The sequence below is a fragment of the Tenebrio molitor genome, chromosome 4 (genome assembly GCF_963966145.1).
Source record: "Tenebrio molitor chromosome 4, icTenMoli1.1, whole genome shotgun sequence".
Classification (NCBI taxonomy): domain Eukaryota; kingdom Metazoa; phylum Arthropoda; class Insecta; order Coleoptera; family Tenebrionidae; genus Tenebrio; species Tenebrio molitor.
Genome location: NC_091049.1, coordinates 3,747,945 through 3,765,013, shown reverse-complemented (window position 1 = coordinate 3,765,013; position 17,069 = coordinate 3,747,945). Strand labels below are relative to the sequence as shown.

General features: G+C 42.2%; 4 protein-coding genes across 6 annotated transcripts in view; 2 read left to right on the top strand and 2 right to left on the bottom strand.

Annotated features, from left to right (window-relative positions):
* Positions 1-1,076: 1,076 nt before the first annotated feature.
* On the top strand, positions 1,077-4,157 carry MFS16 (major facilitator superfamily transporter 16). 2 transcript variants are annotated; one of them, XM_069045053.1, is made up of 12 exons: positions 1,077-1,615; positions 1,674-1,840; positions 1,889-2,061; positions 2,108-2,328; positions 2,374-2,506; positions 2,554-2,720; positions 2,777-2,875; positions 2,938-2,979; positions 3,072-3,264; positions 3,312-3,460; positions 3,512-3,713; positions 3,765-4,157. In XM_069045053.1, the coding sequence occupies exons 1-12, from the start codon at positions 1,613-1,615 to the stop codon at positions 3,932-3,934; spliced, it is 1,719 nt and encodes a 572-aa protein (XP_068901154.1). In that variant the 5' UTR covers positions 1,077-1,612; the 3' UTR covers positions 3,935-4,157. The 2 variants fall into 2 exon arrangements, with proteins under 2 accessions (XP_068901154.1, XP_068901155.1); XM_069045054.1 differs by lacking the exon at positions 2,938-2,979 and having other exon boundaries at positions 1,080-1,615.
* Positions 4,106-4,705, bottom strand: pen-2 (presenilin enhancer). Its single transcript, XM_069045070.1, has 3 exons — positions 4,563-4,705; positions 4,404-4,508; positions 4,106-4,355 (listed from the first exon to the last, which is right to left on the bottom strand). The coding sequence occupies exons 1-3, from the start codon at positions 4,621-4,623 to the stop codon at positions 4,216-4,218; spliced, it is 306 nt and encodes a 101-aa protein (XP_068901171.1). The 5' UTR covers positions 4,624-4,705; the 3' UTR covers positions 4,106-4,215.
* Positions 4,694-7,361, top strand: okr (DNA repair and recombination protein RAD54-like okr). The gene is made up of 6 exons (XM_069045043.1): positions 4,694-4,824; positions 4,874-5,047; positions 5,096-5,356; positions 5,403-6,794; positions 6,844-7,125; positions 7,172-7,361. Exons 1-6 carry the CDS (start codon positions 4,822-4,824, stop codon positions 7,316-7,318), a joined length of 2,259 nt encoding a protein of 752 aa, XP_068901144.1. The 5' UTR covers positions 4,694-4,821; the 3' UTR covers positions 7,319-7,361.
* Positions 7,344-17,069, bottom strand: part of LOC138128852 (probable sulfoacetate transporter SauU) — a 19,369-nt gene continuing 9,643 nt past the window's right edge. The window contains exons 1-5 of one of the 2 annotated variants that reach the window (XM_069045063.1): positions 10,922-10,984; positions 10,311-10,449; positions 8,073-9,225; positions 7,823-8,020; positions 7,344-7,766 (exon numbers count right to left, since the gene is read on the bottom strand). In XM_069045063.1, the coding sequence (XP_068901164.1) occupies positions 7,579-7,766; positions 7,823-8,020; positions 8,073-9,213 (1,527 nt within the window). In that variant the 5' untranslated portion in view covers positions 9,214-9,225; positions 10,311-10,449; positions 10,922-10,984 and the 3' untranslated portion in view covers positions 7,344-7,578. Of the gene's footprint in view, positions 7,767-7,822; positions 8,021-8,072; positions 9,226-10,310; positions 10,450-10,921; positions 10,985-17,069 lie in introns of those variants that run through there. The other variant, XM_069045062.1, reaches the window with a different exon arrangement.

Here is a 17,069-nt window from a genome sequence, read left to right as displayed (position 1 = left end):
CTGAATTGTCAAAATGCCGTTAGGTTGGCACCAGTGATACAGTTGCTAGCCAATCCAATAGGTCTTTTAATATTTTATTGGTGGCGCAATTGAAAACAAATGAAAATGTCAAATGTTGACAAGATTCTGAATGCGTTTCTTCTTGCTTTTCTCATTTTTGCAATTATGTATTATTTTTTAAACAAAAAATAGTGCGTGAAGTGAAAAACAGAAAAAGTTATGTGCGTAACAATGTAAAAAAAATACACGTAAGAAAATAACCCACTTCAGGCATGGATAACTATGCGTGAATATCAATTTTTTGAATCAATTATAGAAAAAAATTATTACCATAAACCTTGACTGAAGATTTTTTGTTGTACGAAAACATAACGACTCTACATTTATTTGATTCAAAATAAAATTCAATTGCTTTGAATTTCGTTCATATTGTTTTATTAGCAGCACGTTTCATTTATTTATTGATTCTTATTATTTTTACTTAAACATGCCCAGAATAACAAGACACTTAATAAACATTTAACCTCAAAATTACAAGTCTCAACAAATTTTACACTAGACAGCGTTGCCGATACTAATTATCAAGGAAAATGGGACGTTGGTGGTTTTTTGATTTTTGAATTGACTTTAGCATAACGGCAATTTTGCGTTGCCGGGGTTTCGAAGTAAATTGGATTCCTCAGAACGAGGCGGTAGACTTTCTTCAACAAAAACATGAAGGAGTTGTGGAATACTTAATCCGAATAATTTTAGTTCGAGCGGATTCGCAACTTTCAAAATGCATCAAAGGTCAAGACTAGATTGCAATGGTAACAATTTGTTTGTTCCCAGGAGTTGATTCAGAACGTTATTCTTGCAGGCTCGAGGTCGCACATTGTCTACTTTTGAGCGTCTTTCGTTTTGTATTGATCGTCTTGAAATTTCAGAAAAAATATACTACCAGTCGCTAAATTGGTAGGTACTGATGCAAAATTATTTTCGGGTAAGTAGGTACCTACTATTGTGAGTTAGTAAATAAAGCGTTGACACCATCAACTTTAGGTGAACACTGTGTATACGTAGCGATCCAGTGATAGCGGTTGTTCCTTGACATATCGAGTGACACAAGTGACCTTGTCCCTTTTAAACATTCTGCAAATGAGCATTACGATCATTTGACAGATAAAATTATGTTGACAGGCGCTCCGAAAATATACTTGTCATTTATTTTTGCAGCTTCATACGCTCACAAATCCAACAAACAATAAACCCGAATGAAATTCCTGTCTAGATAAACATGATTTACCGTTCCAGTGACCGATAATTCACAATTATCAATTATTTTTTTACATTTTAATTGCTGATTATCTAATCCGCACTAGTTTATGCGATAAAATTATTAATTCCGTTTATCGTTTCGTAAATAATGCAGTAGACCAAACAAAATTATCAGCTCGAACAAACCTACAGACATATTCGATCTCGAGCAGGGTAGTTCCAGTGCTGTCGTACCAGATTGCTGTCATCGGCAAACTGTTTTTTTGCATTTATTCCCAAAAATGTGTTCAAAATGACCCAAAACCTTCAACCCCGTCCCAGTTTTTGATTCGATTGAATTTTTGCGCGTCGATTTATGGTACGTACCTGACAGATTGAGGTTATGTCACTTTTTATTGTTTCGTGGCAATTCGCAGATCTACAACTGCCTCTCGGTGCTGCCTTTGTACAATTGTCGCGCTCACTTCAGGCGAAAATTCAGGATGAGTTTCCACACGACGAGAGACACCCCCTGGGGGGTGAGGTTTTTACAAAAAGTGACAGACAAGTGTTGTCCACGATTGCATTTCAACAGGGAATTATGGTGAGGTTCGCGCGCGTCGCAATCGCTGGACTCACCGGCTGATTTCAGCTACCGAGCCAGCGTAGTTTTTCTGACGTACATGGCCTACATGTCCTACCACTTGTCGCGGAAACCCATCTCGGTGGTCAAAGCTGTGCTGCACCAGAACTGCAGCGGCCTCACTCCGCCCCCTGACATCCCACCCAACCCCAACTGGAACTGGTGCGATTGGGCCCCTTTCAGTAAGTCCCAAACCCAGCGAGTCCCTCTCTGACGCGTTTCTTTCAGACGGGACTGACGCTAAAGCGTCGCAACTGCTAGGAGAGCTCGACTCGTCGTTTTTGTTCTGCTACGCGATAGCCATGTTCGTTTCGGGATTTATAGCGGAAAGGGTCAACTTGAGATACTTTCTCAGTTTAGGGATGCTGATGTCAGGGATTTTCAGTTACCTGTTTGGTATTGCCAAAAGCTACAACATTCACAATTTGAGCTATTACATCGTGGTGCAGGTGAGTACTGACAGACAGACAAATTCTCTCTAATCGGGGGTCAAGGGTCTCGCGGGAGTCGCCCAAACCACCGGCTGGCCTGGAGTCGTCACGGTGATGAGCAACTGGTTCGGGAAGAAGAAACGCGGCCTCATCTTCGGCCTCTGGAACTCTCACACGAGCATCGGCAACATTTTAGGTAAGGCGGCGCGATCTGTCAGTTTTAGTTTGATTTTTGTCCGCCAGGGTCGCTGATCGCAGCGGAGTACGTCGAGACCGACTGGTCTTTGTCGTTCATCATCCCCGGTCTGATCATAGGGGTGGTCGGGTTTGTCTTGTTCCTCTTCCTCGTGGTCAATCCGAGCGACGTGGGGTGCACCACGGCCGAACCCGAGGAGCGACACGAGAACGGGGTGAGAGCGAGTCCCAATCGCGGCGCAACCCTCCCCCAACGTGTTTCTTGTTTTAGCGACAGTACCGGAAGCTTGAGAATCGCGTGGCCAACGTGGACAACTCTTCGGGGATCAGCTCCGAGACCGACGACACCGACATCATCCTAGGTGAAGAGGTGAGTTCCTTCCGCCCTAAAACAGCCACAAACCGTCACTCATTTCCCCAAAACCCTTTTAGGCCATGTTGCGCAATATTCAGTACCCATCGAGTGATGATTTTGTAAGTGCATGCTCACATATTTCTGGTAGCGGTCAAAACGGGGGCTTCACACGTTCTTGTCGTGTTCGTCCACTCATAATTTTTTTTCGAAGGAGGTGCAAAGGAGACAGACCGAGCGGAGTCGCCTGCTGTCCCAGGCCGCCCCCCAGGCTCGCGAAACCGCGATCGGCTTCATGGGGGCGTGTCGCATCCCCGGAGTCCTGGAGTACTCCCTCTCGCTGTTCTTCTCCAAGCTGGTCAGCTACACGTTCTTGTATTGGTTGCCCCTCTACGTGAACGCCTCGAGTGAGTTGCGGCGCCCCACCTCGCCCCCTTTCAGTAGTTTGTTGCAGCCACGATGGGGGCCACTCTCAGCGCCGATCTGTCGACGCTGTTCGATGTGGGCGGGATCGTCGGAGCTGTCGCCGCGGGGGTCATCAGCGATCACAGCGGCATGTCTGCCACCACGTGCGTGGGGATGTTGGCGGCGGCAGCCCCCATGGTGCGCTCGATCGTCGTTTTTTCCGCAACTAACTAATCAGTTCTTGTGCAGATGTTCATCTATCAGAAATTCAGCCCCGCGAGTCTCGCCTTGAACATGATTTTGTTGATAATCGTGGGGATTTTGGTCAACGGGCCCTACGCCCTTATCACTACAGCCGTCTCGGCCGAGCTGGGTACGCATTCCAGTCTTGAAGGCAATTCCAAAGCTTTGGCCACCGTGACTGCAATCATAGACGGGACAGGCTCCATCGGTGCGTATTTTGAACAAACAGGCGGACATTTTGGAATTTTCATGGTTGCAGGAGCCGCCGTCGGACCGTTGTTGGCGGGTTTTGTGTCCAGTTATGGTTGGCACAACGTATTCATAATGTTGATGATCTCAGACGTCTTTGCTTTAATACTGTTGTTACGACTCGTCAAACACGAAATACACAGGTGGAGAAGCACCAGGAGACAAATTCGGATAGAGTAATGACAGGACCAGGTGTTGCTACATACCAGCCTAATTTCTTACCGATATTACCACATGTGATACTATTTTATATTACAGTAATCGGAGTAATATGTAACAACACTTCCCTAGCATAATTTTATTTAAATTATTATGATGTAATTTTGTGTCGTGAAAATAAAAAAATGTGACTTCCAATAAAAATTGTATCTACTTATAAATAAATTTGTTCTTGTTATTGTTACTCACTTAACTTACATAGTTTAGTATAAATAGTGTCAGTTTGGTCAAGTGGGGGACACTTACGGTGACCCCAGAGGAATAATAAATGATATACTGTCTGCAAATTCGCCCCAATTTGTACGATTTACTTGGAATATCGTCACCCACGTCACTATCAGAACGAGCCAAATCAGAGATCCTATCGCTGAATAAATCACATCTGCAAAGAAACTTTCAACATAACCTCACTTTTACGTGACCGTCTCACATTTGCGTATCTGTTTCTGTTCCTCATACTCGGGCTTTCGGAATGCTTCGCTGAAGAACCAAATCGCGTTCACGGTCCAGATAAATGGTAAAAGAGCGAGTCCGGCTGCAAGGATTCATGAAGTGAGGTTAAGAAATAAAATTACGTGAATTTTGATACCTCTGAAATACCAACGGCACAAATAGAGCTTTTTATCGTTGGTCATTTTTGACAAATCCATATTTTCGATGTCGATGAAGCAAACAAAACCAAAATATTTGTTGATTAATAATTATTGATAACGAGAGACTGTCACTTTCTGGGGATTTTCGTGACACAACGTTGACGGGTTGACGCTTGACGGATTTATTTTCGATTTGAACGAAACAAGTGAATGGCGCGCTTTTATTTAACATAACCTCACTCAACAAAGAGAAGAATGGTAAATTTTGTACTAGAGTGCGTTATCGTGTTGAAATGTTGTTTTTCAGAGGCGAAGTTTAGCCCCCAGTCAGTTGTTGAAAAGACAAGAGTCCCCCCAACAAAATTTACCTTCTGCGGGGATTTCCCGGAAGCGGAACAGAGACAAGTCCCCTGATGGCCTCTCGAAGTACAGAAAGCCGCTGGTTCCACTCAACACGCAACTGGTCTACGTGACGGATCATGTAATGACAAGTCCTTTGTTGAATTTGTGTCAAAAATTGTGCTTTCAGGAGGAGATACTGAAGAAGTTGTCGCAACCGTTCAAATGCCCGATACCTAACTACGAAGGGTGCAACTCCACCAAGAATTTGGGGATTCGGCGGAGCCGAGTCAGACGGGCGTTGTACGACCCGAATACTCCCAACGCTCTAGTCCTGTACGCCCCCCCAGAATTGAGCCAGCACGAAAAAATGAAAGGAGAAGGTCCTGCACTAGTCCACGTGGTCGTCGACCCCGCTTTGGCCAACATCCTCCGGCCCCATCAGCGTGAGGTACTTTTGAAAACTGTCGAAATGGATTGGTTAATGTGGTTTGTAGGGGGTCAAGTTCATGTATGATTGCGTGACGGGTGTCCAAATCCCGGGGTCCTACGGGTGCATAATGGCGGACGAAATGGGGCTCGGGAAGACTCTCCAATGCATCACCCTGCTGTGGACTCTGGTGCGGCAAGGCCCCGAGTGCAAGCCCACCATCGAGAAAGGTATAATCGTGTGTCCTAGCTCTCTGGTCCGGAACTGGAGCAACGAAATCGACAAGTGGCTGAAAGGCCGTTTGAACTCGATCATAATGGATGGGGGCCCCGACGCTAAGAAAAAACTGACTCAGTTCATGCAAAGTCAAGGGCGCACCACCATCCCTGTTTTGATCATTTCGTACGAGACGTTCCGAATGCACGCCCCGATTTTGCACAGCAGAGAGATAGGGTTGGTGCTTTGCGACGAGGGTCACCGGTTGAAGAACTGCGAGAATCAGACGTACAGGGCCTTGATGGGGTTGCAAGCCAAGCGGCGAGTGTTGCTGAGTGGGACCCCCATTCAGAACGACCTCCTGGAGTATTTTAGTTTGATTCATTTTGTCAACGAGGGGTTGTTGGGGAGCGCCCAAGAGTTCAAGAGAAAATTCGAGAATCACATCCTCAGGGGGCAAGACTCGACCGCCACGGATGCAGAGAGACAGCGAGCCCTGGATTGTCTGCAAGAACTTACGAATTTGGTCAACAGATGTCTGATCAGGCGCACTTCGAACCTTCTGACGAAATATTTGCCGGTCAAATTCGAAATGATCATTATCTGTCAGTTGACTCCGCTGCAGAAACAAATCTACTTGAATTACATAAACTCGGAGGGGATTCGCAAGAGCGTGTCCAATAACGTGGAAGTGAAGGCTTCTCTAAGCACGCTTGCCAGCATAACCACGCTGAAAAAACTGTGCAACCACCCGGACCTGATCATGGACAAAATCGTCGAAGGCGGCGAAGGTTTCGAAAACGCGCGCCAGCTCCTCCCCCCCAATCACAGCGACAAAGACGTGATGCCCGAGCTCTCCGGCAAGCTCATGCTTCTGGACTGTTTCCTGGCCAATTTGAAAACCAACTACAACGACAAGATCGTTCTGGTCTCGAATTACACCCAGACCCTCGACCTCTTCGAGAAGTTGTGCCGGAAGCGGGGCTACCTGTACGTGCGCCTCGACGGCAGCATGAGCATCAAGAAGAGGGCCAAAGTGGTGGCCAGCTTCAACAATCCAGAATCGCAAGAGTTTATCTTCATGTTGAGCTCGAAAGCCGGGGGCTGCGGCTTGAACCTGATCGGGGCCAATCGATTGATCATGTTCGACCCGGACTGGAACCCGGCCAACGACGACCAGGCCATGGCGAGGGTCTGGAGGGACGGCCAGCAGAAACCCTGCTACATCTACAGGTTCCTGGCGGTGAGTTTTGGTTGCTTCGACCGACCGGGACGGACAATATTGATTGCAGGCGGGTTCCATCGAGGAAAAGATCTTCCAGAGGCAAGCCCACAAGAAAGCGTTGAGCTCGACGGTCGTCGACAACAACGAAGAGGCCGAGCGACACTTCAGCGTTGCGGAACTGCGCGATCTGTTCAAATTGGAGGCCACGGAGTCCGACACGCACCACAAACTCAAGTGCAGGCGTTGTCTGAACAAGATCCAAATCAAGAATCCCCCGGAAGAGGCAGATTGTACGTCAGACTTGTCAAGTTGGTACCATTGTTGGGACAAGAAGGGATTGGCTGATATGGTGAGTTGGGGGGTTTCACGTGTGTCGGTTGGTAATGTTTGTTTAGGTTTTGAAACAAGTCTGGGATCTGTCAAAATATGTGTCGTTCGTTTTCCACCAAAAATCCGCAAATCAAGAAGCGAAACCGACCAAGAGCGACGAGGAAGAGGACCCAGACTACGAGGACAAAGACGACGCCGATTACTCCGATTAAGTTCATACTTTTGTTGTACAGCATATAAATATTTCTTCCTGAACACTTGGGTTCATTTTTATTTGTTATTATTATTAAATAGTTCATGCAACAAAATTCTTAACAATCTTTGTACGTTGTGTTTATGAAACACAGTGTCTCAGTGCTTTGCACGATGCACGCAGCTTAATAATACTTATAGTTAACAGCAATCTGTCAAAGAGAGCTTTGTGGCCTACAAACGGCCAAAGTTTCACCTCCAAATCAGTCGAATTAGTCGATTAGAGACGACTAGTTTCGTGGATATTGTTTTTAGTGTTGGCAACCATGGCTGTGATTGTCGGCAAGTTTGTTTCGTCGGCGGTGGTGAAGATGTCGTTGTCGTGTCCCGCATCTTTGGGGGCGGCCTCCTCCGGCTGAGCTTTGGGTCCGTCCATGATAAAAATAGTCAAAAGGAACATGATCGAACCTGAAACGGACATTTTCGTTAAATCTGCCAAAAATGTGAGGTTAGGAGTGACTCACTTATGCCATAAAACCCGGCGTAGAAGATGTAGAGACTTTCTCTGTAGCCTATCGCTTTGGATACCGGTTCCACGACAATGGGTAAGTTGCCACCAATGTTGTTCATGACGAACAAGAATACTCCAACTGTGGTGGAGCGCACCTTCAGGGGCACAATCTCGACCAAGATGGCGAACAAAATCCCGAACCACATCTCGGCTGAAACGCAAAATTGTCAATTTGTTCGTTACGATCGGATCGATCGCCTTACCGAAGAAATACGAGAGTCCTAAGAAAATCATGGCCCAGGTGGGGTTAAAATAGACGCTGCCGAAAGCCCCAGGTGTCGCTATGATCTGGCTGATCGCCAAGACCATGACTCTCGATCTGATGCCCATTTTGGCCACGAAAACGTCGGAGACGATCCCGCCGACCACCACCCCGATACTGCCTACTATGATGGTGACGGCGAAGAGCCACCACCCCAGATCGTACTCGGGGAAGTACTGCTGGTAGTAGAGGTCGCAGTTGTAGGCGAAGCACATGCCCCCGCAGTGTCTCAGAGAGGCGGCCAAGCACAACATGATGATCCTCGGGTCCAAGATGATGGTCCAGATCGTGACTTTCTTGGCGTCCGGTGAATTGACCGTCGCATCTTCGCCGATCGACTGCCTCGGGGGCTCCTTCAAGGTGAACCAGGTCAACACTCCCACGATCAAAGCTACGATCCCGGTGCCGTAGTAAGTGACTCTCCACCCCAGCCCCCAAGCGTTCAGCGGTGGAACGTACCGCCCCACCGGAAACGCGATCCCGTAACCCCCGTAAATCCCCCAGTTGAAGATCGACATCACCAGCGCCCTCTTCTCCTCCGGGAAGATATCAGACAGCAAGCCCGTAGCCAGGGGGTTGCACCCCGACTCCCCCGCCGCCATGATCATCCTCAACAACACCAACTGCCAGTACTCGGTCACCCCGCCGCACAGTATTATCGCTATCGAGAAGACCACAGTGCAGACGGCCAGGATCCGGACTCGGTTGAACTTGTCGGCGCAGATGCCCAAGATGACTCCCACCACCGTGAAGACCGCCATGAAACTAGGTCCCGCCAGGATCTGATAGTCGATGCCCAAACCGTTGTAGTTCCATTCGCAGTAAGGGGTGCCGTTTATGTTGAACGACTCGCAGATTTCCGAACTGTTGGCGGCGTCGCAGGGGGTGGGGAGGTCGATCAGGGCGTATTCGGTGCTGTTCAGTTGACAGGCGATGTCGCCGAAATGGAGGTCCATGGCGATGGCCTTCGATGTGACTCCGATCATGTAGTGGCCCAGCTCCCCCAGGACGTAGCCCAGGGAGACGATCCCCAGGACGTACGGCTGGTACAGGAAGCCCAGCTTCTCGAAGACTTGCAACATGGTGGTCCAACACTGGGAAAACAATTTTCATTCTTATTCCCGACAAATTTGACAACTGACATTTCTCGCCTGCGTGAATCAAGCTACGACAAGCGGTTTGTTTCTCACCGCTTACAAAAAAAAACAAATGTGGTATTTTTTTTATTCTGTTACAACTTATCTTTCACCTGATGTTCACTTCTTGTTTCTTTGACATTTCCTTTTTTTTTGCCAAAGCATGAGCCCGCCTCGAGCTAATTACATTTACTTGAGTCACTTATAATTATTCTCAATTTGGCCAATAGAGTTATGCGCGGAACCGGTTCCCAACCTACTATAGATCACCTCGCAAATATTTAATTATGTTGTAAAAAATGGGTCTTCACCGGAAACTGTTTAATTCACGATCCAGATCCCAGCCTGATAATTTCTTTCGGCATTCCGCGGCAATGCCACCAACTCCTGTCGTTCGGCTGCGAATTAATTTGATTTTTTTTTCGCCGCCTCTGCAAAAATCTCGTACAATTCCATCCTTTCTAACGCAAACAATTGTCCTCACCGTCGACGAAGAAAAAAAATCGTGCGCCGTCTTTCAAGGTCGCGTTAAAAATATGCAATTTTCACGCTAGTTTTTTCCGCGCGAATCGGTTAGTAATTTTCATGAATCGACTATTATGTTCCCCTAAATCGTTTCTTAAGTCAAGTGTGACGCGCAAACCCGCTTAAGTATGACTCGTTTCGTTTGCACTATCAATGTCAAGGACGCGTCCGTAGTAATTCAACCGGACAATTGGATATTTCTCTTCGTCTGGTTACTTTCAATGTCACCCGAATTTTACTTCCGAACCGAGTTCAAGGATGTACAAGTTATCTAATTTTGTATTCTGGTGGTTCGGATGTGAAAGGTGCAGAGCTCGGCGTCTGAAAGCTGTGATTTTTTCGGCCCGTTCTCAACGGAAATCCCGGAGAAATGATGACCTCTGTTGCCAGCCGAAGAGGTAAGAGCGAGCGAGGCCTTAAGGGCGTCGACAGTCTGGGAATTTGGACGCGAAAATAATTCGCAAGAACGGGATCAAATCCCGGAAAGATCGCGCAAAATGAAGAGACTGGGTACTCACGTCTTGTCGGGTTTAATCCACCACTCACACTAGTTCTTCACTGGAGTCACTGTCAATCGTCGACTTCACCTGCTGAACTGCAGCAGGTCTTCAGGAGTCCGGTTATGATGTAGTAGTGAATGCCGAACTCCCACCCACTCTGAAAGTTACTCCGGTACAATAATGGTTTACCCAAAGCTAGAGTTTCGTCGAGGTCTTTTACATATTATTTCGTTTCCTGGAAAACGCCGCTGACGAACCGATGGAATCCCAAAGGATCGTTACCGATGGAAAAATTTTAATTGGGTCGAAGATTTTTTCGAAGAACCCCAGAACTATTCCAAAACGACAGTTTTATTGTCCACCCGCCGGGTATATTTTTGTTGTCAACCCCGATCACCGGTGGCAACCCCTGGCGGTCGCGTTTGCTGCACGATGCGTGTAAAATATTTTATAATTTTTTAATTGGGCATTAATAATGAAATAATCATTCCTGACCTCGACTCCATAATCATATCGTTAAATTACGATGTAAAGAAAGCACGCGATCTTTATCGTGTAATTATATTTTTTACACATCATTTATTTCCTAGGTTTTTTGACGCGTTTTTCTGGGATGCAGCGATACGTACCAGGTGTGGAAACCCCTATCGACGTTAACACTTCCACCAAATAGAATAAATTGAGCGGTAATGTCCAAAACAAATCTATATAAACAGGTTGTGGAAGTGATTCATTCGGGGTAATTCCCGGGTGAGTTGTGGTTTGAAGAAAACATTCTTTCGTTCGGTTTTCAATCGACTAGATCCAGGAGGAAATTAAAACCAGAGAGGAAACGACTAGTTGTCATACTAAACTAGATAACTATCTTTTGGCGTATCTGCCTCACCACAAATGAAAACATCAAGAAGCAAATTATCTGGATTTCAAATATTTCTAAGAAATGAAATTGTAATCCTGTATCAAGAGACGAATTCATACTGGGGAATAATAAATCATGTGATCAAATACATTTTTGATCAAGACTGTTTTGGACTATCATTTCACACATGTGTTAAATAGGACAAATTATTACACAACCTTCTTGATGTGAAATTTGTTCGATCACACGATATGTCTACACTTAAAAGTTACTCATTGACGTCAAAAAATGCGAAGTGACGTTATTTTTGACGTCTTGGACGTATTGTATAAGTGAAAGTCATGTGATTTTGACAGTTTATACCTATAATCTAAGTAGGCCGTATTTTTATAACTAATTAAGAGAAAAAAATCACCATTTTATTACCTTTGAATTTTCGTTGCGAACATTGACAACATTGAAAACGTTTTATAAGTGGAAAGTGGAAAAAAATTAAGTATGAAGTAAGTATACAGGCTGATTTTGAAAGTTATGCAGATATTTTCACCTAACGTAGAACGTATTAAAAGAAGGCAAAATAACCCAACTTGCCTTATGTAAATGTTAATGGTTTATAAGAGAATCAAAGGAATCAGTTGGTTTGGGAACCGCTGAAAAATTTCAAATTTGGCGGGCAGTTTTGACGTACGACCAACTTAAAATGTCAAGTTGTTCTGTAATTCGAGGTTATGTTTGATTTTTTTTCTTACTTTTTTTTGTTTCATCATGAATCTTTGATTAAATTTGTAAAGTGACGATAAAATAGTGCCGCAACTTATTCAGAAAACAACAAAGTAAAAAGACTGTAATTGTGCGTAAAAGCATAAAATAAAACATCGAAGAAGTTGCTCAAAATGCCTGCCATCGTTTGCAATGCAAGCTTCAGCACGACGTGCCCAAGAAAGCCGAATTCGATTCAGAATGCCTCGCAAACTGAGAAACTCCCAGGTGATTTGCAAGACCCCGAGTACTTATTCGTGGCTGGCTTTCGATTTCGTGAAGAATTTCTTCTTCTGCAACTAAAATGCGATCTTTTCGTTGGCGGTCAAGATCGCGCTTATTAATTTCGAAACGCCCGAAATCGCGAAGATGCTGCACAACGTTTACAAAGGTTCGTGTATTGGGAAGTTTTTTTTGATGAAACCTTTCACCGTGCTTACTCTGAATGTCCACGGGCTTGGCTATAAATCAAAACCATATCGGTTTTCTCGAGGTTGGTGACACCCATTTGTGATTTAAATTGAAGTCAAAGTGACTAATTTTGAATTAACTAAACAAGAAAAAAGTCTACTCTGATTTTTTTTTACTCATTTTTTTTAACTTTTAGCCACTATTTCTCGAAAAATATCAACATCAGTCGCTACTTATTGCGGAATTCTACCACTGGTATCTGCACAACTTTCATAGTCATCCTGTATACTTGCTATTTATTGTTGTATTCACGACAAATACCTTACTCGTTCTTGCAAACGTAAAATATAGAGGGAATATTAATGATTGACGCAAATTTAGTGGGTTGGTAACACTGAGCAATTGGTAAGACTCGTCATTGTCAACATGTCATCTTTTAATTCATTTTTTAGGTTAAGATTTTGAAAGTTTAGTTGTATTGTTATCGTAAATGAGATTTTACAAAATAATTGTAAAAATAAGTTTCATTAAAGTGAAAATAAGCCGTTACAATAAACTTATTGTGCTCAGTAGTCAAGACCATTTTTTAAAATAAAGCGTGATAATGACAAATTTTTGTTTGATTTGATATGTTTGAATTGGAAAATCGGGCGTGCCAACACAAAGTTAATCACAAACAATTATAGTCATTTGGTACTTAATTAATATTAGTCATAAGCGAGGGTCATAAACGAACGAATTCGCAACGGTCTAAACAGCACATTGAAAAAATATGACATCATTTAGTAATTTTCAATTGTACGGTGTGGTAACAGTAATTGGAAATAAAAAAAAAGTTTTTATTCTATCCTGAAGAACCTAAATCTCTTTATTTTAATCTTTTCGACTACTTTTGTTAATTATGCCGAAAAGAATAAGAATCTGGTAGAATTTTTTTGCAGCCATCCAAAACACGCAACCGTCATTAACAGATCTGACCCAACTTTAATTTGACAAATTAACCGTAAGAATTAATCTACGAGTCAACTTTAGTGTTTCGTGACCAACTCACAATTTTTTTAATTAGCAATTATCTCCACTCAAGCAAGAGAATAACATAACAATATTAATCATTTATGGCCGTTTGCACCGACGTGCCTTATTTTTAAACCAAGCTTAAGAGCAATTGTTGCTGCGATTTTAATAATTGTAACCAAGGTTTTAAGCTCTTCTTAATTTTAAAATACGACGGTGCAAACAGTCATCAATTAAGTAATTTATAAATAAAGTAATTAAATTCTACTACAAAAAAAGTGTTTTCCAAACTTTACTGGGAACCTATTGAAATTGGGTAAATAAAACCACATCATAAATTTTGAAAAAAAAGGATATAATTGTACAGGGAAAAGAGCTTATATTAATAACATAATTGTACAGGGTGTCTTAAAATTATCGTATTCCGAGTTCAGGGCTTAGTAGGGGACATCCTGTTGACCAAGTAAAACTGTTTAAAAAAAATTGCTGTCACTTTGAAAAAAATATCAAAGTTGCTAATAATTGTTCAAAAGTACTTGATTAATATTCTAGCTATGTTGTACTTCCCTTTTGAACAAAAATTGGAAACATAAAACTTTTATTTTTTCGAGATAAAGCTGTTTTTTCAAGAAATGTCTTTTCATTTATATTTTAATATTTTACATAATCATCCTCACCATATTTCAAAATGAATGTCAACCATTTATATTTTTTATTTGAAGAAAACATGATGAAAAGTTTGAACCTTCCGACCCATACATCTTTGTAAAGACCCCCCCCCCCCTATATTTTTTATTTTATTTTTTCGAGATTCCTGAGATTTTTTCCTACAAGACTCCCGACTTGGAATACGTCAATTTTGCGACACCCTGTATATTATATTGTAAGTGATAGAAATACATCATTATACAAAGTGAGAATTTTGACAGACGAGTGCGCTTGCGCACGAGTGGGACACTTCTCACGAGTTTCATAATGGCATTTTGATCACGTGTGATATACGACGTTTTACAGGTGCAACTATTGCAAAAAATCCAAGAAATGAAGTTTCATTCAAATAAAATGACAGCTGTCGAATTTAGTCACTTGTGAGTACTTTATGTCAAGTTAAATGGCAGCTGTCAAATTTACTCACTAGTGAGTACTTTATCTCACTTTTTTCAATGTCTGATTGATTACGTTGAATGTTGATTTTCGTCCTTAATTACATTAAAATATTTTCAAAAATATGTAGCTACTGAGTGATATTTTTGAAAAATTATAAATGTCCTCTAGCTTTTTGAATCATTTCCACCTCTGACTGATTTATTTAAATTATTTTTCGCATTGACCGATGAACGTAAATAACAAACAACACAAATATTTTTTTTTATGTAAAAACAATATTAAACCATGACAGTCTCTTACCAATTCCACACTTTAATGACTTGCATTAACGACTCGTTTCTGCATAAAATCTGCAATATACAATCACTTATTCATTTTATTTAAATGACTACTGATTAAAGAATCGGTATTTTCCACAGAAAACCGCCGCACACGTGGGGTGGAACCTCCGCAAGAATTTCGAGCGACTTCCTGTGTAGCAACCATTCATTAAATTTTTAATACGCAGTCCGTCAACAACAGGGCCCCATCCAATTTCTCAGACCGATGATCATTACTTGGAAACAATTTTGTAGCGGCTGTCCGAACCCTTCGTTTGCCCAATCAGCGTCGTCCTAATCGAAAGTTGAATACTGTATAAGATTTGCGTAAGGCGTGTGCGTGTTGTGACGCCGATTATCGTTGCATAATGCGATTTTCTGTGACAACTTGACTGGTTTCGATGACAGAAGAGGCCGTTAGAATTGCTCGACCGAATGACGTCAAGGCTTGACGTACGGCGGTGGGTTTTTCAAAGGATTTTTAAAGAAAATTGGGTAATTGCGGGTGTCAGCGAGGAGGACGAGTGACCGAAGTGTGTTAAGGATGCTTTGCTTTTGAGACTACTTATGTTTTAAAATTGCGAATCAAGTCTCGAAAAAATGAGCTCAAAATGCTTGCCATCGTTTACAATGCAAGCTTCACCATAAGAAACCCGAACTCGATTCAAAATGCCTGTTTTGACGAGAAGAATTTCTCCTTCTGCAACTAAAATGCGATCTTCTCCTTGGCGGTCAAGATCGCGCTTATTTATTTCGAAACGCCCGAAATCGCGAAGATGCTGCACAACGTTTACAAAGATTCGTGCATTGAGAAGTATCCTTTGAGAAAACCTTTCACCGTAGATTTGCAGTACTAGCTCTGAATGTCCACGGGCTTCGCCATAGATCAAAACCATATCGTTTTCTCCAGGTTGGCGAAAGCTATTTGTGATTTAAATTGAGGTTAAGATTGAGGTTCTTGCCAGTGACTTAATTTTGAATTAAATAACAACAAAAAAAGTCTACTATGATTTTTTTGACTCATTCTTTCACAAAATTCAGTGGTTCGCAAACTTTTCTTGAAAAATATCAACATTTGTATACGGCATTATTGGCTCAATCGTTACTTATTATGGAGTCCTACAACTAATTAAAATATCTGCACAACTTTCAAAATCACCCTGCATGCCGGAAAAATTATGCGATTAATAATAAAGAATAACAAAAACATAAATAAATAAGAATTTTGGTGCAATTAAAATAAGTAATCAGCTAATATAAATTATAATCAAATCAAATTTTCAAAATGGTCACCGATGTTATGTAATAACATATACTATTTTTTCTTCAAACCTTCATAACAAATTATTTAAGACATGTTAAGAAACCAGGTAGGAATTTCAAATGATTTAGCTAGTTCACTTTACAGCCACTGATCAGCGGAGATAATAACTTCACGGACGCCCTCAGCGGAGATAATAACTTCACGGACGCTCCTCAGCGGAAATAATAACTTCACGGACGCTGGTCAGCTCGTTAGATGCCATGACAATAAAGTGACACTTTAACATTATCAATGCAGCAGTGCAATGTCATAATTTACGGACGTTTGAAGAAAAACAATAGTACCGGTGATTTTCATACCATTTTGAAAATTTTCCGGTCTTAAATCACCCCAACTTGATTCAAACTCTCAAAAACTTTCCTTTGTGACCTGTCCTAGAATTTCTAATTTGCAACGTTAAAGACAGCAGAAATAAATTTTTCGTGGAACCACCTGGTATTAATTTACTATTAAAATTAACATAATTGATTTCCGTTGTACCCATTTTTTCGTTTCTTGAATTAAAATTAATCCTATCACAAATCCTCATTTATTTCTTGCATCTCTATTATTTTCACATCAAACAAACTACTTAACCTAATTGTTCCAGATAAGTGAAAACCGTTTCAAATGATTGTCTAGTTTCTAATATAAATTTCTCTGGATTGTTCTAGTAAACTGTAGGTGTTGAAACGTCTGTTGTGGTATTATGCAATATGTTTCAAAAAAATATACCTTCATCAAGAGGGGCTGTGAAAAACAACAGATTTGAAAACGTATAGCTTAACTTGAATCATCCAACATGAACTGCGATGAAGTAACGAATGCAGCTGAGAATGCGTTTCAAGAGTTTGAGCGAGATCAAAAATTATTTTGGTTCCTATATGAATGAGCACAGTCACTAACATTCGACGGTACCGCTCTCTCGTGGGTTAGGTTATGTGAACCTTACCCAATGTATATCTTTAGTCTGTGGTCTGTGGTTATGAGTAGTAAAATAACGT